Source organism: Drosophila gunungcola (genome assembly GCF_025200985.1).
Source record: "Drosophila gunungcola strain Sukarami chromosome 3L unlocalized genomic scaffold, Dgunungcola_SK_2 000009F, whole genome shotgun sequence".
Classification (NCBI taxonomy): Eukaryota; Metazoa; Arthropoda; class Insecta; order Diptera; family Drosophilidae; genus Drosophila; species Drosophila gunungcola.
This window is the reverse complement of record NW_026453181.1, coordinates 941,173-963,337: the sequence shown is the minus strand read 5'-3', so window position 1 is coordinate 963,337 and position 22,165 is coordinate 941,173. Positions and strand designations below refer to the sequence as shown.

Genomic DNA, 22,165 nt, shown 5'->3' with positions numbered 1-22,165 from the left:
AGAACAGCTCACCAAAAGTTTTCTATCCTACCATCCAAAATTTGAACGCCGCTCTCCCACCAAAACCCCCCCAAAATCGCTGAAAAAGCCCTTCTTCTTTATCTCTCTCTCTCTCCGTCAACTCCGAACCGTTCCTCCACACAAAACCTCCTTAACCTTTTGCATAACAAAACACGAAAAGAATCGATAAGAGATCAAATAAAAACCAACTCAATTCCACAAAATCGAAAAAGAACCAAATGTTTTGCAAACTACCTATCACCTGCCAGAAAGCAAAAAGAAACCGAAACAAATACCAACAATATCCCAATTTGTTCCTTTCTTTCTCTCTCTCTTTCTATCTACCTTAACCGAACCTCGTCCACAGTGTTGAGCTGCAGAAGGCCAATCTCCTGGAGCAGGCCCAGGCCCAGCAGAACGGAGCCGCTGCCGCCGCTCCCGGAGCTGCTGCTGCCGGAGTGGCCGGAGTTGCCGGAGTGGCCGGAGTGGCCGGAGTGGCCGCAGTCGCCGGAGCAGCAGCTCCGCCGTCCGGCACAAATGGAGCCATCCCCGCCAGCGTGGCCACCGCCAGCGTGGCCAATGGCACCGCACCGACGGCCAACGGTGGCGGCAGCAACGGCAGCATCGGCAGCCTTTCCGCCCCCGGTTACGCCAGTGCCAACGGCGGCGGCCAGGCCACAAACGGAACGGTCGGAGTGAATCCGGCGGCGGCCGCTGCCCTGTCCAGTCCGCTGGCCTCGGCCCTGCAGCTGCTCACGAAGCCGGGAGCGCTGAGCGCCCTGTCCAACCTGAGCGCCCTGGACCTGCTCAACCTGACCACGCTGGGCAACAACAACGGCGGCAGCGGCACTCCGGGCGGACCGCCGGTGCAGACGACGGGCGTGAACCGGGCCAAGGGCCACTATGCCACCTCGCGGTTCCGGCAGCACCAGACGGAGACCGGCGGCGAGGCGGAGAAGCCGCGCAACAAGTTCAATCCCTACTAGGAGTAGGGCTGCAGCTGCGTCAGCCGGAGAGCAGTGGAGTTGTAGTCGCTTAGTCGCTTAGTTTTATAGGATTTCCATATGATAGCGTTGCGAAAGCTTTAGACTTTAGATTCTCGAGGAAGAAACAAAATTGTATAAAATTCGCTTTTAACTTTTGTGTGGTATGCGTACAAGCTACGATCGTATTCATATTGTATTCAGATTCGTATTCGAAGTTTCAAGACAATTTTTGCATCTAGTTGAAGCACAGTATCCAAGTAATTGATAGACAGACTCAGACTCTATGCAATATTTATCAGTGTTTTTGAAAAACAAACTAACCAACAACAATAAGCAGTCACACTTAGTTCGGCCGCATAGGGCAGCTAGACATTTAATTAATCGATCATAATCACACAATCACACAAAATCAAGCACCTTAGCATTATTGTGTATCGAATATATAAGGACAGGGTCATCTGTGCATGGCCCGATCGAGATATTTTGACCAAGTGACCAAGGACCCTAGTGGGCGCTATAGATTTTGGACCCCAAACTTTTGATAAATGCCTACTAACATATATATAGAGGGTACATAGAACTGTATCTCGTACATTACAGAAATTGCCAAATTTTAGCGCATCCTCTAGTAGCGTTCTTTGAAGCTTTAGATTAGATTAGATCGTGTCGAAAATCGGAGTCGAAAACCGAATACGGAATACCGAATATCGATTTAGAGCAGGTACCGAGCATAAATTTATCCTCAACAGCCAACAATCTTTCCCCAATCCATTCATTGTAACATAGAACACGCTCCAATATATTATAATCCATTGTAATCTTTTAGACTGTAAGCACTAAATGTATTTTTTCCCTATATATACGATTATATATAAACATTAAGCATAAAGACCCAAAAGCCATTTGTCGAGAACAGAAGCAGCAGCAGCAGAGAAAAGTGAAACAGACAGAATATGAAAAAAAAGAACCTTCTATAAGAAGTTTACAAAGAAGAAATTCCAATGCGTTGAGCCCCCGAGCCGAAAAGGGAGCGATGAGATTCAAGCTCCGAGCAGGGGGATCAACGACCTCTACGGACCAATTCGCTCTAATTGACGCAATCCACGCAATGAGCGTACAAAAACCAACTATTTGAATAGAAAAACGAACACACAAAGAAAACACATGGAAACGCCAAGAAAAGGCGGTCAGAGAAACCTATTTTAGGCATACATATGTTCAATAGGAGGAGAAAAATTTGAATGAATTTGAAGTAAACGTTATCATGAATTAGACTTTAAGTCTTTGATTGTTTAAATAATTTTATTTTTACAAATTTTCCCAAACCCTTTTGTATTTATTATGCGATTGTAAATTTTTGTTATTATTTTTAGCCAAATCACTTTTGAATTGGTCGAAAAAAATGTTGAAAAAGTATTTGGAAATTTAATTTTCTCTATCCTAAAGTACATGAAATTATTGTAGCTACTTTAATGGAACTTTAATTGATTTTCTTATTATATTTACAAGTAGTTTTAAGACAAATGACACATTATGTAACACATTAAGCTAAGCGGGCTTACGATTTTATAACCAAATTATATCCCTAACTTATACATCTACATGCATACCCACATACCCATAAATACATATATGCGAACATACTTATTATGGCTCATTAACACAAAGTAGCTAAAAAAGTAAAATTCTTATAATGAATAATAATAATTCTTGACATTAACAAAAATAGACACACATTTAGAAAAGGCTTTACTTGTAGAACAACAACAACAACAACAACAAATGAAGGAACAGCAATAACGACAAGAAACAAAGCAAAACTATTTATATGCAATGAAAAAATGATGGAAAATACATACATGAGTTTGTAATAAAGTGAAAAATGAATACTAATCGGACCGCAAAAGAGGTTCTGCATAATCATTCGTAGTCGGCGAAAGCGACTTATTGTTGAGTGGGGGAAGTTTTAACACATTTTATGGCAATATTCTAATGCACCCTACCATTCCATTTGCCTTTCAGAATATCAATGGAGACTGCTGGTCTGCCCATACCCGGTTACCACTACATTGCGCCCAGTGCAATTGTTAAAACACCCATTCACTAAATGCAACAATTAACCGCAAGCTATACAACAGCCACGCAGCCAACTGAAGGTGGCCAGATCCTGGCTGGAGGATGCTGGATCGAGGATGGAGGATGGAGCAGGACACAGACAGAGAAGCAGCAGAAACATGAAACATAAACGTCAAATGTTAAATCATAAGCAATATAACAAAAAAAAAAAGGAAATTTAAGGAGAACAGAACTCATACGACACTGTCAGCGATCACACATTGAATACATTACACTCATACCCCCAGACACACCATACTCATAGACAGACTCGAAGAGAACCATACATACACGTTATATTTATTCATTGATTCTTATTAATTATGATATTTTTCATTAAGTTTTAAATGCAAGGGCAAAACAAATACAAGAACTTTTATGTTAAACCGTTTTCAAGGGGGCCCAAAGGATCACGTGTGGCCACCTAAAGTAAGAACAGAACAGCAATTAATTGTAAGATTAGTCAAAATGAAGACAAAATAAAAAGTATAAAAATCAATTAACCACGTAAACATACAAAAATGCGAAAACGGCAGCAATTTCAAAATGCAGTTAATTCTAAGCCAACTATTTGTGCATGAGCATGACCAAAAAAGAAACAACAAACACAAGAAAAGCAAGAAAAACAAAAACAAAAAGTAAAAGTAAAAGTTAAAGAAAGAAAAGAAAAGAAATGGAAAAAAGGAGAACGGATATGGATATGGATGAGACATTGAACAGACAAGCAAACAAACCAAGCAAGCAAAGACAGACAGATAGATGATTACAGACACAACATAAATTATATTTACAGCAAATTGCATCTAGCATCGATGTTTGCGTTTGTTAGTTGTTTGTTTATATGTATACATATATATTATATATAGACACGGCGATATATTGATATGATAATTTTTATTTTATTATTTCTATTATGGTAATTGTTATCGAAATTGTATTTGTGATTTTTGAATATGTTTAGACTGATGTGCAAAATTAATTCTGTTTATTAATTACAAGTAAACTACACATAACAAATTATGGACTAATTACTAGATATCTCTCTCTTTCGTTCTATATTCTATGAATTTACTCATTTATTCAAAATTAGATTTAATTTGTTGACAGCAACAAACATTGATAAACAAAAATCTAACTAGCAAAAGGATTTCCAATTGAATATCTTATCAAAAATGTTGTAGTTTCTTTCGTTTGGTTTCTAGTGAAAATGCCTACTGCTGAATGGTAAACCACATTTAATCTACTTACAAATTAGCGAAAACAATTCGAATTACAATAATAATTTATAAGCACTTTTGCGGCGATTTAAAAGACTTTCTGAAGCGTTGAAAAAAACGAGAAATGGATTTAAATATTATATTACAATTATGCTTAAATTAAAGTATAATTTAAATTTATTAGCTGTTAAATTTATACGCAAAAAAAAAACTAAAAAACAAAACAAAAAACAACCACAACAAAAGAGAACATCAAAAATAAACTGATTTTCAATGTTAAAATTAAATTAATTTTATTCTAATTTAGTTCATAGGCTGGGCAGTTAAAACCAAAAAAAAAAACAACAAAACACAAGTGTGGTAATTACTTTAAGTCACACTAAAACGTTTAGTTACTTACAAACACTAATTCACAACAAAGCCCCTGGATATGAGCTAAACGGTGTCGAAAACCGAAGGTGAAAGCGAGAGCATCAGTTTGCAAAATGGCAAAATGTGTCAAATTTTATTATACATATTAATTATTTAGTAAGAAAAATTATCAAAGCATAAAAGAAAACAAAAAACATATCCACAGCAACCGAAAACCAATCTAACCACAACTTATTATACTATCCAACATGAGATTCAAAATGAACAAGTTATAAATCCAATCAATGCATACATATAACGGTAAACATATCCCAGAGAACGCAATGCATAAATCTATATAAATATCTATGATTTATTACTACCCCACATGTTATCGCGGTATTTACTTTTGACATGAAGAATTGATTGATCTTAAGTTTCATCAGCCATTAATAATTTACCATCTTCCGCTCACACAAAAAAGACAAACTTATGAAACAAAAAAACTTGATTACAGGAAATTGTTAATAGCATAAAGATTAATACTATAAATAAATAAACATGTAAACCACAATAGGACGAGCCTAGCCAAAAAATTAAGCTCCTCTTGTTGAAAATACCGATGAACTACTCGAGGATCGAGCATCAGGCAGGCGGTGGATAAATGATATCATATGGCGAAACTATTTCGTGATTTTAGTGACAAATATATTTCGCTGACGACAAACAATTTGAAGCAATCATTTTGAAATCAAGAACTTCGGTTCCCAACTCAAGTCGGAACGGAAGGAAAAAGAAAATGTTGAGAAACAGAAAAGAAAAAACAGTCAAGAAACCGTATATCTATATATAAATAAATGATATATCTATATATAAATATACATAAATTAAATATATACTTATTATTATGTACACTTGTATTTAAATGTATTTGAAATATTTAGTAAATTTTTTGCGCAAGTTACACAAAAAGAAAAAAAAAAATAACAAACAAAAACACTAAAAAAAGATGAAGGCGGCTATGGAGATAGACGGGTCAACAGTGGCTAAGTGGGATTATTTGTAATATAAAATTAATGAAAGGGATAATTAATTTATGTGTATGTGTGTATAAGAGAAATAGCTCAAAAAGATTTCACAAACAATTTTTACTAAATATGCGTGTAATTAATGTAATTATTAACGACATTTTGTTGATATCTTGTAAATTTGCAAAGGAAAAATACGTGTAAGAAAAGCAATTTTAATGGTGCCTTAAAAACCAAACCAAGCAAATTTCTTCTAGCCTGCCTTGCCTGCCCCCCCTCAGCGAACTCAGTACTCAACTGGATGGCATGTGAGTTTTCCACTCCTTTCTCCCACTCTTCTCGATACTTCCCACGGGCTCCATAGTGTTTTGGCCGATCCGATCAGATCGGATCGGACCAAGTGGCAGGACCCGCTGATATCGTGCGATATGCTTAACTAAAGCTGTGTTATCGTTTCGACATAAGAACTTATCCCTTTTAGCGACACGTGGTGACGGTGACCCACACAATTGCTCAAAGCTATCCGAGTCTGTGCACAGTTGCCCGTTACACTTCGATTCGACTTCGACTTCGACTTCGATTTCGATTTCGAATTTGAATTAGAATCCGAGTTTGATTTGGATTCGGTTTACAAGCGAACTTAGCTGCAAGAACAAGAACACGTAGTGGACGTACGACACTGAGACCCAAGAGAATATCAACAATTAGCCCGAGCAAATGAATACCCAGAACACAAGCAAAACAACAAACATATTATTAATATTATATACATATACAGCAAACCAAACACACATATTAATGTTTCTCTCAGTGTAATTACAAATCACTTGAATGTATTTGCTCACACTTTTACAATACATGTCGAAGAACTCTACACAATAAGCAACAAACGTAAAAGCATTTAAGGCACTTGATCGGTCGAATGAATTGGATCGTTGGATGGATGCAAGGTCATTGTTAAAGAAACGCAACTGTAGGAAAAGAGCATAAAAAAAAACAGTATAAAGGAAAACCAATCCAAACAAAAAAAAAACAAACATATTTATATACAGATATAAAGAAAAATTGAAACTTAACATTAAGGTATTTTAGATATTCTTATTTAATATCCAGAAAAAGACAAGAAATTATACGAGCAGAGTTTTAATTTAGACGCAGAGATAGGGGAGAGAAAAAGGGAGATCGGGTCTAAGTAATGAACAAATATATGTGTATTTAACTAACTAAATATCGGTGTTAGAATCGTTAAGGAAATTTAGAAATTTGAAAAGGACATGGCAGGATCAGAGAGAGGCCGCCTTGCGATTTACGGGAGAGTGCTCTACCGATTCTTCCTGCTGGAGAACGCTAACAATCCAGTTATTCGATTCAGTTAATTACAGACAAGAATTTCTTTTTGGTTGCCACATTATCGCAGCATTGTAGCGTATGAGTCGCATACACAGAGGGAGAACGAAAAATATAACTACGTGTATTCCAATTCATCAAAGCAATTGAAGAATTAATAGAACACCTAGGCAGGAACGGAGCTATGTATGTACGTTCACTTGTCACTAGAAATATACGAAACATCTAAGGTTTCTCAGCATAACAAAGCGAATCAAAGCAAAACCAATTATCGAGCATAATATCTTATAAACCTACGTAGAGCAACAACTTAACCACTAACGTACATACATACATATTTATACACATGCATGTATACATATAGACAGCAGCAACAGGGTCTCATAGCTTCTTCAGACAATATAGGTAGGTAGGTACACGTATCCCTGGGTTTTGGAATCGGGCCGGACGAATCGACGAACCGAATAGATATTGAGGCGGCGCAGCGCAGCGCAGTGCAGTACACTAAACTTCAACGGTGTTTTCAATGAAATTAGCATATGTATATGTTTATGTATATGTGTGTGTTTGTATATGTGTAACAAAAACAGTTGAAGATCTCTAAATCCATAAATGGGAACCGAAAACCAAGAAGATCACTGCATTTCCTTGTTAATCAGCATGTGGATGTGGATGTGGATAATGAAGGGAGGCAAACTATTTGCCTAGCATGTCGGACTCTCTCTTACTCTCATCTTTGGAGAAGACGAAAAGAATGAATATGCAGCATAAAATTGATAAAACTGAACAATTGGGATCAACTTATATTTTAAATATAAGATTAAATTGTAAAGACAAAACCAAAGCAAACCTTTTAATTAAGTCCCGGTGTTTGTAGAGGTTACGGTTACGTACTACATACCATATGTATATCAAGCAACGCCTCAATATGTAGAGGAGGAGAACACAATTTGTGCCAAAACAATGAGGTAGCAGGCGAAGCAGACGAACAATAGATAATACCAACATTAACTGGCCAAAAGCACAACAGCAGCCACAAACGACAACACAAAGTAAATGTTAATTCTTTGCTTTGCTTTTTTTCGGGGAACAACACATAGGAATTATACGAATTTCAATGGATTCACAGTCGTCAGACAGCTACTCACAAAAGTATTTAAATGTTCACACTTGCTCAAGGCAAAGCACTTAAAGGAGCTTATTTAACGAAAACCAAAACTAAAACCAAAACCAAATCAAATCAATACTAAACCATATAGATGTGTGTACTCATTTCCACATAATTAATATTCAATCTGGCTGTATTCGCAGTTTAATTGCTAGAAGGTGCCAAAGATCCCAGATGAACCAAAGCTAAATTGGACTTGGACGGCAGTTCATTCCCCATTGGTTTCGTTGCATACTTTTAGGCGAAACTTTGAGGCGTTTGAGATTTACGTTGCATACACAGCAAAAAAAAAAAGGGAGGCAACTCGGTCGCACCTAAAATAAATTATCGATTAATTGGAAAAATTAAAAGTAAACAAAAGCAAAAAACTAACTAAACATATTTACAAGTTGAAGAAAACTGCAAGGCAATCATATAACTAGAGCTTCAATAATAAAAAGGACAAATGTCATAAAGGGAGGGAATTATGGCTATGAAACCAGTTAAAATGCCTAGAGAGTGTTTTGGATAAATATATATTTAAGCAATACTCACAAATGGATTTAAACTATTTGCGTTATGATTGTGGTTAAAGCAAAACAAAGGAGGGGTTAAAAGAACAAAACCAAAAGTTAGTGCCAATTTTTAGTGCAAATTTTTGCGTAATTGTTTTCATTTCAACGTTATTAAAGATACACCAAAGTAAATAAATAATGCAAACGAACCGTTGGTTTCAGAACCACCAATTTTTGGGAAATTTCAAACCAGAGACAAGTAGGACCTAAAAAGGAAAGCACCGACGGACGAACTTAAGGCAAACCAACACGTAGCACTCAGCACCGCATAGTTTTCGATCTAAACCAAAGTGTGTAGTGTAGTGTAGAGGCTAACTAACCCACGTACATGTAGCTTAGCTCAAGATACATTTTCACCATTCTTTTGCACTCGACAGCCGGACTGGGAAACTTTCTGGGAGGCTTTAGCATTGCCTTAGGTCCCAGGATACATTTTGAAAGCATCAGAACAGGAATTTTTAAGTTACCGACACTCAAAGAAAAACTATGGAAACACAAAAACACCCGCAAAAAGAAGCGATGCCATGTTAAGTCGGCAATCGAAAATATAAAATAAAAGTTAAGCCATAAGTGAAATTAATATTGTTTATCTGTGTACAACAATAATATTACAATAATTCTTAAATGTGTATTATGACTCTGTAAAGAACAAAACAAACTGAACAACACTCATAGCAAACTCATTGACACACGGCTATATCGGAGTGACATGTCCCATGGGACAGATTCGATCAGACCGCTCGGAGGAGACCGAAACCCCGCGATCAGTGAGGCGTTGGGAGTTCCGATCTCTGACCCGGACAGCCCTATAGACGATGCTCTTCATATGTTGGACTTTAGACACAGACATGCCCGAACTCACACAGAACTTAATCACAATAAGCAACCAGAACGGTATTAAAGAATTCTTAAATAATGGCAAAATGTACAAGAAAACGGTAAATGCGAGTTGAAATAAACAATACAAAGTAATGAAATAAAACTCGAAAAGCAAACATTATTTACAACATATTTACAATTCTATAAATTATATTTAAAAGTATTTACATATATATGAAGAACAAACTCAAATTGTAAGTATGTGCGACCCCACAAAGAACCCCGAAAACAGTACACGGTCTCACACACACACACACACACACACACACACACACACACACACCAACATCTACTCGACTCACGCATACGTAGGCATCGCCATCAGGGTGTAACGGTACAGGACGAGGAAATCAGGAGAGCGAAACTCTGGGACTGCCTTCTCTGACCACACCGACATTTACACTAGACAAACCATCACATTTATGTGCAATACGACAGACTCCAAACACACAGTCACACGCAAATTTAAGTGCATTATAATTGAATTTATAGAGTTAAACGAAGCTATTAAGTGAAATTATTTAAACTGATTAACTGATTATGATTATTATTAACGATGCATACGCATTTACTCACAACTCATATACACACCTATATATAAATATATATATACATGGCATATATCGCTGAAGAATATTTTCGTTGATCAAACAATCCATATAAGAAAATAAATTATAAGTTATCATATACCACATCATATCAAACACAGAAAATTACTGCAAGTTTACCCAACCAACAAAAAATTGTAAAAAATCAAGATCGATTTTTGAAAGCTACATAAATGTGTTGCGTTCTTTGAATAAATGTTTTTGAGTCACATTTTTACTTCAAAAACAAATAAAAAAAACTTAAAAAATAACACATTTAATAGAAAGCAAGACACACATAGACCTAAACAAAAGAACGTTGAGTAGATACATTCTTACAGAGTATCTGTGTGAAAATCGTGGGAATATTGCAGAAAATTTATCTAAAAAATGTACCACTTGTGTAAGGAAATATGCAAGATAAGAAGAACAAAAACCAAAACGAGAATTTAACACAATTTTTGAATTCATTAAATAAAGGTATGTGTTTAGATATATTCAAAACAAACAAAACTGTTTTTCACTTAATAAGGTTGTGGGTGACTAAGCTGGTCGACTTTTTTAAGTGGTCGACTTAATTGAAGTTCGTTAAGTTAACCTCCTTAGCTACAGCTTAAACAATAATGGGACGTTAAAAATTCGTACGGTAAAGGCTTTCAAAACCGAGTGATATGTGTAATAATGGAACAGACGCCACCAGAAATATAAATAAGTATACGACGTGGTGTTCGGTTGTTTTGATTTGATCAATGCAAACAGGGAATGGCACGAGGCCAACTACGGATAACAACGAATGTCGAAAAAACCGCCAAACTTCATTCACAAAATCCTACAAAAACAATCCAAAAAGATATATGTACATATGCAATATCACAGAGACGAATTTGGAGAGCTGAGCAAGTCAACATTTAGGAGAGTGACAGAGAGAAATTTTAAAAGAAACACAATTTTAGACTCCGCGTCATTTAGTGACTTGTTATTTTGTTATTACGCTCTAAAACCAGAAAATAAACGGTGCAAAAACGAAATTAAATTGTATTTTGACAGTAAAGCGTTTCGGTTACAGCTCAAGCACGTTAATTAAAAAATCCCATAATTATCTCCGGTAAGTCCATTATTTATTATTTGCATTACAAATATACAGTCAAGTTGTTATAAGATAAACTTTTAAATTTATAGTACAAAATGTTAATACTATTTGTAAACTTAATTTTTAGGTTTTATTAAATAAATCCGTTAATAAAGAAATAGCACCACCCAAGGCAACTACCCTCCAATGTGGGTTTTTACTGTAAGTCGTTTTCAAATCGATTTCGTACCGGTTTCGCATACCTTATATACCCTCGCAAAGGCTGTTATTATTTTAGTCAGAAGTTTGTGAGTGCAGAAAAAAACGTACATATCCAACTATAATTATTTGGTGTAGACATGTCCGTCAGTAAAAATCTCGTAGGTCGGATGATTTTACGTTACAGCTAACATCTGGCAAGTGAGGAATATGCAATGGGGACGATACTTTCATTATTGTATTTATAATTACATTTTCCATTAAAACGATAAAGAAATAAAGTTTTACAAGCCAAAGTCCAATTACCCTTGCAGGCTTGTAAAGTGAATTCGGAAAAAGAAAAAAAGGAAAAACTTTTAAAGCCGTAATTTTAAAATAGTAAATTATCAGTTCATCTAAAAATATAAATAATATAATTTGGTTCCTTGTTTCACCCACAAGAGTCTAGTTTGCCTAGAAAGAGGCGGACGAACATATGGGCATGGAAAGATTAGCCAATTCACTGAGTTATGCTGATCAAGATTATTATTTCCTTATATTATTTATATAATATTTTATAATACACTCTGCAAGGGTATAGAAATATGGTCGTGTTATTGTAATTTGATAATAATTTCACGCATACATGCAATTACCTTTAAATACAATGATGTTTATAATTTCCTCAACCTGGTATTGAATGTAGCCGTCCGGTTTAAAACTAATATTGTTTAAATCGAACTCATTTTTATAGCAGCTAAACAAACACTGAGTCTTTTTAAATTTATTAAATGATTTAATTCCCACTGAATATCCAGAACACATATCCTTAATATGAACGAAAATATTCCCTGGTAATGACAAAACTAAGACTCCCTTTAAAAGGGTACAAAAACGCAAACACAATCATTGCCCTAATATAAAACTCTTTGGCCCTGGTCATGAACATGATTACCATATCTATAGAATATTTACGACTGCATATAGTTTATTATATAGGTATATATATACCTACTGTCTGCCCCTGAGCAAGTGCGTCGGCCTAATGGTTTGGCCGCTAGCCAAATCGGAAAAGGAAAAGACATATAAATTATGGAACAATCACGTTTGCGGCACGTGACCCTTAGAAATTATCAAATTCGTCAGAAAATATAAATATGGATGCTTGATTTTGCAAGGGAAAAACTTGAATAGATAAACTAATGCTAATATATGTATACACTTATACAGTAATACTTTACGACTCTCATTATAATAGCCAATAATGTGATTCATTTTGTTATCCATATTCTAGTTTGATGGAAAAGCCCTTGAAATTCCCGAATCAATATCAGGACGATATTGTGTTAAATACAAAATGGTAACGGAGCTTGGGCTTAATAGCACTGGTGAGGAAACCTGTCCGTTGGACTTTGACTACGTATCACCCTACTCCCGCGATCCACTTTCACCGCAGCCAATCCCACGCCGACACACTACACCGCGGCATAATCTCCAAGCGAGGCTACCAAAACTCGGAACCCCACGAAACCGGCAGTCTTATCAAGGTGCCCATGCCGCTCAACAGTTGGTCGGTCGGTCGGTGGTGCGATCTTCCTCACTCGTCGACGGACTCGAACTGCGATCGTTGATTGCTAGCGTCGCGTTCCGGAGATCGGAGATCGCAGCAGGCACTCGCAGTGCGAGACGCGATCCGCTGCCCTACACATCGCGTAACTGCTCGAAGCGTCGTGGGTAAAAATAAGTGTATATGTTAGAATCCGTAAATGAAAATAACGCAGTGCATAAATAAACCAAATACGCTTCTGTTAATTGTGCCCGAATCACCGAGGGCAGAGATTGGGAAATGGCAGCCAGCGAAGCGCCACCCGCACAGGCAACGGTGGAGGTGGAGTTGCCACCGCCACCGGCCAAGGATTCGGAGGACGTGACCCTGGACGCCATCCTGAAGCATCTGGGCCAGTTCGGTCGTTTCCAGCTGATCATATTCATGCTGATCTGCCTGCCGATGATGTTCCACGCCATGTTCTCGGTCACATATGTGTTTACCGCCGCCACCGTGTCGCACAGGTGAAGTTAATGCCCAGTCAATGGGCCTTTACCGTCTGACTTAGTTGGCCGAGTGCGAATCCAAATCCGAATCCGAATACGAATCCAAAAATCCAACCCCGACAGGTGTAACATCGCAGAGTGCGATACGCCGGAGAGCGCCTTTTACGAGCCGCACACGGAGTGGAGTATCCCCAGGCACGGCCGGGATCTGGACGCCTGCAATCGGTACACCAACTTGGAGCTGCCCCAGTGGAACCAGTCGGTGGCCGAGGACATTTGCTTGCCCATACATTTTACGAATATTTCGGAGGCCTGCCCCGACAACAAGTTCGTGTTCCGCGACAATGAAGTAACCATTTCGAATGACGTGAGTATCAAAGTACCACTGCCATTGGGGGTGCTGCTTATCAGGTACTACGACAACAGACCAACTGCATGCCAGACTCTGAAATCCCACGGCGGCAGACGTTGGACTTTGATAACAAGTCATACGATTAAGGCACCTGCTGCCTGGATCAATGCATACCCAAATAAAATCCAAAAATTTGTCATCTATCCAGAATTTCATCGTATCATAAACACCCTTATCTGTAGTCTTTTAGAGTGAAATCAAAAATAAAAGATTTTGATTAGTTTGTATTAAGGTATTTATTAACTTGCTCAGAAAATAGCCTCTCCACATCGAAGTAATCAAATTCGGATAGAGCACTCCCCCCAGTTGCTTTCAAGATCACAAATCCTACCTATCTACCTATCGCACGGGTTCAATGACTAAATTTGTATTTCAGCGATAGCAGACGAAAGTAGTTTACAATCTTAATCAAATAGTGGGCACTCAGACGGGGCCCGCAATGGGTTAGGAAAATGATAGGATTGCAGTAAACGATCGTAAAACTCTTAACGTATTGATTATACGTTACTTAGCTATCAATAAAGCGTATACGCCAAGTGCGCCAGCTGGATTAACAGAAAGACCATTGTGAAGGTCCAAAGGTAAACAGAAGTCATAATATTTAGTTAGCGATTTAGGCGTAATAGAGGAATTTTACCACTCATAAGGTAAACAAATTTTGAGCGAACAAATTGATGTGCCAACCTTTGAGCAGATTATTATGTTCCCTTTGATAATGCCGGAAGCTGTTGCCTAAGTGGCCTGATGAGCTTTCATGCCGAAACGTTCTTTATCAGACAATTGGACACGTAGATGGGAGAACAGTAGCTGGCAGACAAGTACCTCAGACAGGCATAGCAATTGCAACATGGAAAAACAATTTAGATTAAGATAGGTACGTTAAGGTTACAATTTACATTAATAGTTAAGGTGGATATGAGCTACGGCTCCAGAATTGTAATCTTTCGGATGATACCCTGATCTATATGCAATGTAAGAAAACAAAGCCGATTGCGAATTATAGCAGCATAAAGTCGATCATGATACTCTGTGCTTCATTCAATATTACCAGAGTGTAAGCGTATATGTTTAACCAGAATGGAAGCAAACTTCGGCAAGCCGAAGTTCATATACCCTTGCACCTATTGCAAAAATTAAATATTCTTTAAAACGTAAAACTTATGATTTACTTGCGTATATGTATAAAAAAATTGAAGATATGAATATTTTCAGTTTAATTATTCGATAGTTCTTATGGCAGCTATATTATGTCGTTTTCCGATTTTAATAAAATGAAAAGCGTTTTTCTGAACTGTCGAATTATTACCAAGTCAAAAAGAATCAAAAAAAAAAAAATTACAAAATAGAAAAATTAAATTAAAAAAAAAACTTTTATATTTTTATTGTTCCCATGGGAGCTTTATGTTATAGTCGTCCGATTTAATGTAATTTAAACCAAAATTTTAAAATATTTAACCATTACTATATGTCGAAGAACTGCACAAAAATTAATTTTTCGACTATTCCTATGGAAGCTGTATGTACTACCTGCAATAGAAAGACAACTTTAAGGAAAGTTTCATACAATAGCTTTAAAACTGAGAGACAAGCTTACGTAGAATCGGACGGACGGACAGATGGACAGACGGACATGGCTAGATCGACTCTCCTAGTGATGCTGATCAAGAATATATATACTTTATAGGGTCGGAAATGTCTCCTTCACTGCGTTGCATTTTTTTAGATTCTTTATGACTTATAATAATTTGACAGTTCAGAATTACTCGTTAAATTTTATTAAAATCGAAAAACAATTTCGTATAGGTGCCTTAGGAACTTTCGAATAATTGAGCTGCAAATTATCATAGCTTCAATGTTTTTAAACATATACGCAAGTAAATGATAATTTTAATGTCTTCAAGTATATTTAATTTTTGCAATAGCTGCAAGGGTACATGAACTCTCTTATTATACCCTCTGCAAGTGTATGAAAGCAATCTGTTGAACTCAAACAAGATACAAGGAAGTTTATATAAAAAGGTGTTGAAATGGTTTGGAAATATGAGAACATTAATAAATAAATGCATATGCTTAATACACTATCATTAAAAGTTAGCATAACAATGTCTAAATTGTAAAGTTTTTAGATCTTCTAAAGATGTTGGTTTGGGTATGAGTGGTGGGTGCTTTTAAAGTTTATATCCGGGAGGTGGATATTTCCTTAGTTTTTGGTTATTATCGAATATAAAGAGAGTATTTATTATGGTATTTAGAGGGGTTTTTTTGGCAGTTTGTCATTGTCTCTATGATGATGACCGACAAAAAAACCAGATTGGTTTTTGCTGTTATTTGAAGTAAGGATAGATTTGATAAGACAAATTAGTGTTTTTGATCTGACTTCAAGAGCTTAGATTTTAGTTTTTAAATGTGGCAATGCCAAATTGTAATCATATTGATATTTTAGCGTTGGTGTTGAGGTGGCGCAGCATGCTCACATGCCAAATATGTATAACGTTATACCACTTGGGATCCTTTAGTTGACTTTATGCTGCATTTCCTATCTTTCATTAGCATGTACGCGCAGTGCACGCTGTCATCAATTTTCGGTATGAATGTTTGAAGGTTTTTTTTGGCCTTTTGCTTGTGTTATATTATAAGTTTGAAAACGTCAGTGTATGCTTTAGGTTGTAATTCTTTGTTAAGGCAGATAAAACGTAACAGGTGGTTGTTAGCTTTGAGAAAGGGAATGACTGATTAACTGCATACTTACTTACTGGAAGGGAATGTTTGTGTTTGCCGGTTTTTGTAACTATTTTCTGATCGAATGTTTTGTTGAAATGAGAGAATGTGTTTCTCAAAAGTGATCAGTTACTGAGACGTCTATTTTCTATCCAGTGCGGTTGGGTTGGGTTAGTAGTCTAAGGTGTTGCTTAGAAGAAAATTGTTAATGAAAAGAGTTGAAAAGTGTACTAGATATCATATAGGCAGCAATCAACGCCTATAGTTTGACAATTTTCATAGCTATAGAAAAAAAATTGGCGTGTTAAAAAAATTCAAAATTAAAGTGTTAAATCATTAAAAAATAAAAATTTTTTAAACTAATTACGTGTTCCTATTTTAAAGATAATATTGTTTGTATCTATATGGCACGCAAATTGGACAGAAAATTATTAATACACATGAATGAGGGTCTTCAATTTGCATAGCTTTTTAAGCGAGGACTTGGCATAACAAAAGATTTGCATCATGAAAATAGTTTCATTGTAGTTCGGCATTTTCTGCGACGATGAGTGGAAGCTATCAATGGTCGGAACCATAAACAACCTGGGGCAGTTCTTCGGCATTCCCATTGGCGGCTTTGTAGCAGATCGGTTAGTGTGCTCCATATCTCGTAGTATATTCGCCTGCCTAACCACAATCCGCAATCCACAATCCCACCTATCAGCTATGGACGCAGCTTCTCGATCGCCTTGGGCGGCATTTTGGGCGCTGTGCTGGGAGTCATTCGATCCTTCTCGCCCAGCTACGGCTGGTTCCTGGTGTTCGAGTTCCTGGACAACATGACCAGCAGCACGCTGTACTCCACCTGCTTCGTGATCGGCATCGAGTTGGTGGGACCCAAGCGACGGGTGCTGGCCTGCAGCGTGATCACGGTCTTCTACGCGGTGGGCGAGGTGCTGCTCGCCATGGCCGCCAAGGCCTTCCCCGACTGGCGCATCCTGCTGCGCATCACCTACATGCCCTCGCTGATCCTGCTGGCCTACTTCTGGATCCTGCCGGAGAGCGTCCGCTGGCTGCTCAGTCAGGGCAAGGAGGAAGCGGGCCAAGAACATACTCCGGCGGGCAGCGCACGTCAACAAGCGCGAGCTGCCGGAGGGCATGCTGGACAAGCTCGTCCTGGCCAATCGGGACAAGCTGGAGCAGTCGGCGGAGAGCCGGTTTCCCATCCGCGAGGCCTTCAAGAACTTCAAGTGGCGCATCGCCAACTGCTCCTTATGTTGGATCGTCCACGTGCTGGTCTACTACGGCCTAAGCCTCAATGTGGTGCTGCTCGACGGGGACAAGTACAATAATTTCGCCTACGTGGCCCTGGTGGAGATCCCCGGCTTCTTCATGCCCCTGTTGATCATGGACCGCATCGGCAGGCGTTACTCCCTCTGCGGCTTGATGCTGGCCAGTGGCCTCTGCTGCGTCGGAACGATCTTCGCCGGCGCGGATCAGCCGCTGCTCCAGCTGGTGCTGTTCCTCGTCGGCAAACTGACCATCACTGCCAGCTTCCAGGTGCTCTACTTCTTCGCCTCGGAGATCTACCCCACGAATCTGAGGAACAGCCTGCTCAGCTTCTGCTCGATGATGGGCAGGTTCGGCTCCATGCTGGCACCGCAAACGCCTCTTCTGGTGGGTACTCTTTGCAGCACTTCCTCCGTTTCGCCCTAAGTGAAATCCTTTGAAATCTCTCCCTTCCAGGCGAAGTATTATGCCAGTGCTCCGGCCATGCTCTTCGCCGGCGCCGCCATCGTGAGCGGACTGCTCACCCTGTTCTTCCCGGAGACCACCAACGTCGTTCTGCCCACCACAGTGCAGGAGGCGGATGCCATCGGCGTCAAGAAGAAGCCTTCGCAGGGCAAGGAACTCGATCTGGTCGGTGCGACAAGCCAAAGCGCAGTGATCAGTGGAGTAATCTTAGTCTAGGCAGCCTGCAAATACAAAGACATTTATCTTTAAAAGTGTTACAACTTCAAGAATAAGCCATATATATATCGATTTTATAGCATTAACAGAGCACTGGGTTTGATTTATTGAAATTGATGGATGGAAGTGGTAATGATCAACATTCATACTTAAGCCTAAGGTTATAGAAAATGAAGAATGTACAATAAAAAATATGTGCGTTTCATTAACTGACTTGCTTGTCTGAGCTTATTAATGTGAATAATTTACAAATAACAGAAAATCTTCACTTCTCATTTAACTGCGTAATATTTATATTTAGCAGCAATAACAAAACAAAAAAAATCACAAATCATTTTGCTGTCCAGAGCCTGATTTGCAAAACATATTATAGATATTTGCACAATTAAAATATATAATGTTTTTTTTTTGAAATTAAAAAAATACGAAAAAATTGTATTAATCATTCAAGCTTGATAAATTCTCAAAACAAAAGGTGTGTTCTTAACCTTGCTTCAAGTTTGATAAATTCTCAAAACCAAAGGTGTGTTCTTAACTTTGCTTTCGCTTAAATCTTATAGAAATCAAAAGTTCGAATGTTAAATTAAAACTGTTTGTGGTCCTTTCTTAGTTACTAATCTAGATTAAACTGGATGGCATGGCCGGGAATCAATTCCTTTGGCTAAAAAACTGGGCAATTGTCTTGTTTCCATTTGAGGAAGCGGCAATTGTGCTGTTTAGCTGCCCTTGTTTTTGCTTCTTCGGCTGAACCGGTGAAGTCTTCTCCTTGCCAAGGGCCGCAGTTCGAGTGCGCAGATCCTGCTGGTTCAGTTCTCGCTGCAAGTTTCTGGCCACGTGGTAGTCCAGGTGCTCCGGCATGTCCTCGTTCTTGACATAAGCCTTGCACTCGGTGCACTGCTGCATTTGCGAGTCGCTGGACGGTGGCTCCTGGGTTGGTTTGGTGCTGAAGAACTTGGTAATGCTGTTCGTGGACCGAACTGTGGTATTGGCCACGGTACCAGAACCAGCCGTCTTCTTAACCTTCTTCGGTGGCGTGGGTTTAGGCGACACCTTCTGGCGGCTCTGCATCCGCTCCTCCCGCTCGTTGCTTCTCAGCTGTTGACTCAACTCCTGGGCGAAGTGATGGTCCCTATGCGTTTGCAGGCTTCTGACGTCGTCGGGTATACTAGCTCCGCACTGATCGCATTTGACCATCGGTAGAAGATCGGTGCGAAGCTCGGGGACTGCAAACTCTGCGTAACTTTGCTTGTAGTTTTTGTCAGAACTGTCCAGTTCGTCGAATTTCCGTTTGGAAGTCGAGGGCAGCAGTTCTTCTTCAGTGAGAGGAGGAAGCCTAAGGCGATCGGAGTGCTCCATATTCTCATTATTGGATTCGGATAGTTCCTTTACTGTTGTAGCACTGGAAGGTGTTGTTTGCTTCTCTGGCAAATCTTTGAAAGATGGTTTCTCTTTCGAATTTTTGGATGTGGACGGTGTTCCGTTTGCCACTGATTTATAGGTATTTTTAGTTAAGTCCGTCTCCTCGTCAGTGTCTGCATCAAAATCTTTTGTGTTACTAGCCTCAATGGCGTCCAGTTCTTCGGCCAAGTTTAGCATGTCTGCTGCCTCAGACTCATGCCGACGAGTCTCTTTTTGCTGTTTCAGGTACTGGGAAAAGAAGCTTTCCTTTAACTCTGGCGGCGTTGAGGTGGGAGCCGTTCCCTCCGCGGCTGATTCGGTCTTTGTGGCCGCATGCAGTTTTTGCTTGTACTCTTCGACGAAACTCTTTTTTGGTCCAGCTTTGGTTGGCGCAGCAGTTAAGTGCTCCTCAGGATTGACTTCTGACTTTGTATCCTCCTTCTTGGCCCCCTGCAGGTAGTTGGCAAAGAAGTTCTTCATCTTAGACTCCTCCGTCTGCTTTGGCTTAGTTGGCACTTGGACCTTTGGCGGCTGCACTGCCTCCTCCACGCTGACCCTTCGCTTTTTGGCAGCCTGGTTGGCAAACATCTCCTGCAGCTTGTTCTGAGCATTCGAGACGGTTTCGAACTTGCCCACACTGATGCCAAGGAACTTGATGGCATTGTTCAAAACAGAATCGCTGCCGGAGCGCAAAAACGTCTTAGTGTTGGCCTTGATGAGGTCCAGGGCATACTTCACGATGGACTCCTGGTCGTAATCCTTGAGCGCTGTTGATCGGGAGCTGGCAACCTCCTCGCCGTCAATGTCCTGCACGTATTGTACCACCATATGCTTGGCCTTGCGGTTGTTCTCGATGAAGTCCTTCTCCAGCCGGTCGTTGATCTCGGAGGAGAGCTCGCCCAGCCAGTGCTGGAGCGTTTTCAATCCCGTAATGTTGTTCCGGCCCGGAAACTTTTTGCAGCAGCCGATACTCTTGGAGTAGAAGCGCGGAGTCACTGCCTCCAGATCGATGCCGCGGGAGATGTTAAAGAGCCAGGTTACTGGAACGAGAAGAGATAAGTTACTCCGAACGGGTTCAGTCCAGTTACTTAACGCACCCATTCTTTTCATCAAACTTTCTCTGCAGCTCGGCCTCCGTGAACCTGACCACCTGGCCCAGGAACTTTATGCCCAGGGTCTCGCACACCACCTCGCCGAACTTGCCGCCCAAACCCTTGATCTTGCCCACGGGCAGGGAGTCAAAGAGAGCAGCGGTCTCCGCCAGCGGCAGAATGGTCTGCTTGTTGGGCTTGTTCATGCCAGCCGCCAACTTGGCCAGGATCTTGTTGTGCGCTATTCCCGCCGAGCAATCGTAGCCGGTCTCCTCCTTGACCGCCAACCGCACCTCTCCGGCCACAGAGGCACCGATGAGCAGTCGTATGTCGCTCTGCCGGACGGCGGGAAGGTCGTTTTGGTCGTAGGACATCTGGAAGCGTTCGTCGTCCACATAGGGATTGGCGAAGCGGTTTGTGATCTTGTTGACGTAGTCGCCGATGTTGGGATAGCCCACGGCGAAGGTGTTCACCAGTTCCTGGGGCTTCAGAGCGAAGGCGCCCTGCAACGGGTAAATGGGATAAGAAACGCTTTCGGCTTGCTGCTGACCACTTACGCTCTGCATCTGCTGCATTCGCAGATTCACAGTCTCCGTGATGTCCAGGTAAGCCTCGTCCACGGAGGCGCGCTCCAGGAGCTGCGTAAAGCGCTGCAGCACATTGGCCACCTCCTTGCCGGCGTCGCGGTACTTGCTGGTGTCGGCCTTTTCCCGGATATTGGGCACCTGGCAGAGCACGATGTCCGGGCACAGGTCCTTGGCCTCGTCACCGCGCATGTGGCGTGTCACTCCCTTCGCGCGGGCCGCGTAGTTCACCGCAATGATGCCGCCCCCGCGCCATGGATTGTACTGGACCACGGCTAGCGGCCGGTTGCGGTACTCCGGCTGCTGCTTCTCCTCCACCTGGCAGAAGAAGCAGTCCATGTCCACCAGCAGGACCACTCGGTCGTACTTGCTCTGCATGCTGACATGGCTGCGTGAGCTGGTCATGATTTGATTTCGTATTATTGCGCGAAATTTCCCTGCGCGCCAGCAGTGTGACC

The 22,165-nt window shown here is 40.1% G+C and overlaps 4 protein-coding genes across 26 annotated transcripts in view; 3 read left to right on the top strand and 1 right to left on the bottom strand.

Annotated features, from left to right (window-relative positions):
* LOC128259785 (poly(rC)-binding protein 3) overlaps positions 1 to 6,734 on the top strand; it is a 99,775-nt gene extending 93,041 nt beyond the window's left edge. For 17 of the 23 annotated variants that reach the window (XM_052992350.1, XM_052992351.1, XM_052992364.1 and 14 more), the window contains one exon: positions 368 to 2,879. In XM_052992350.1, coding sequence (XP_052848310.1) covers positions 368 to 986 — 619 coding nt within the window. In that variant the 3' untranslated portion in view covers positions 987 to 2,879. Of the gene's footprint in view, positions 1 to 367; positions 2,880 to 3,008 lie in introns of those variants that run through there. The other 6 variants (XM_052992371.1, XM_052992370.1, XM_052992369.1 and 3 more) reach the window with 1 other exon arrangement.
* A 4,248-nt stretch (positions 6,735 to 10,982) lies between these two features.
* On the top strand, positions 10,983 to 13,237 carry LOC128259795 (uncharacterized). The gene is made up of 3 exons (XM_052992381.1): positions 10,983 to 11,337; positions 11,450 to 11,523; positions 12,794 to 13,237. The coding sequence occupies exons 2-3, from the start codon at positions 11,509 to 11,511 to the stop codon at positions 13,235 to 13,237; spliced, it is 459 nt and encodes a 152-aa protein (XP_052848341.1). The 5' UTR covers positions 10,983 to 11,337; positions 11,450 to 11,508.
* Positions 13,116 to 18,720, top strand: LOC128259788 (organic cation transporter protein). The gene is given in 6 exon segments (XM_052992374.1): positions 13,116 to 13,569; positions 13,675 to 13,918; positions 17,210 to 17,313; positions 17,388 to 17,760; positions 17,762 to 18,340; positions 18,410 to 18,720. Coding segments are annotated over 6 exon segments (1,749 nt in total). The 5' UTR covers positions 13,116 to 13,345; the 3' UTR covers positions 18,635 to 18,720.
* LOC128259798 (DNA polymerase eta) lies at positions 18,703 to 22,165 on the bottom strand. The gene is made up of 4 exons (XM_052992385.1): positions 21,681 to 22,165; positions 21,128 to 21,626; positions 19,171 to 21,072; positions 18,703 to 19,122 (listed from the first exon to the last, which is right to left on the bottom strand). Exons 1-3 carry the CDS (start codon positions 22,110 to 22,112, stop codon positions 19,283 to 19,285), a joined length of 2,721 nt encoding a protein of 906 aa, XP_052848345.1. The 5' UTR covers positions 22,113 to 22,165; the 3' UTR covers positions 18,703 to 19,122; positions 19,171 to 19,282.

Bases quoted from the DNA above. Each gene is read 5' to 3' on its own strand.
- LOC128259798 (XM_052992385.1), bottom strand. From the start codon at position 22,112: ATGACCAGCTCACGCAGCCATGTCAGCATGCAGAGCAAGTACGACCGA. The intron at 21,627-21,680 runs GTAAGTGGTCAG...TACCCGTTGCAG, and splicing joins GAATGCAGCAGATGCAGAGC to GGCGCCTTCGCTCTGAAGCC. The intron at 21,073-21,127 runs GCGTTAAGTAAC...TTCTCGTTCCAG, and splicing joins GTTTGATGAAAAGAATGGGT to TAACCTGGCTCTTTAACATC.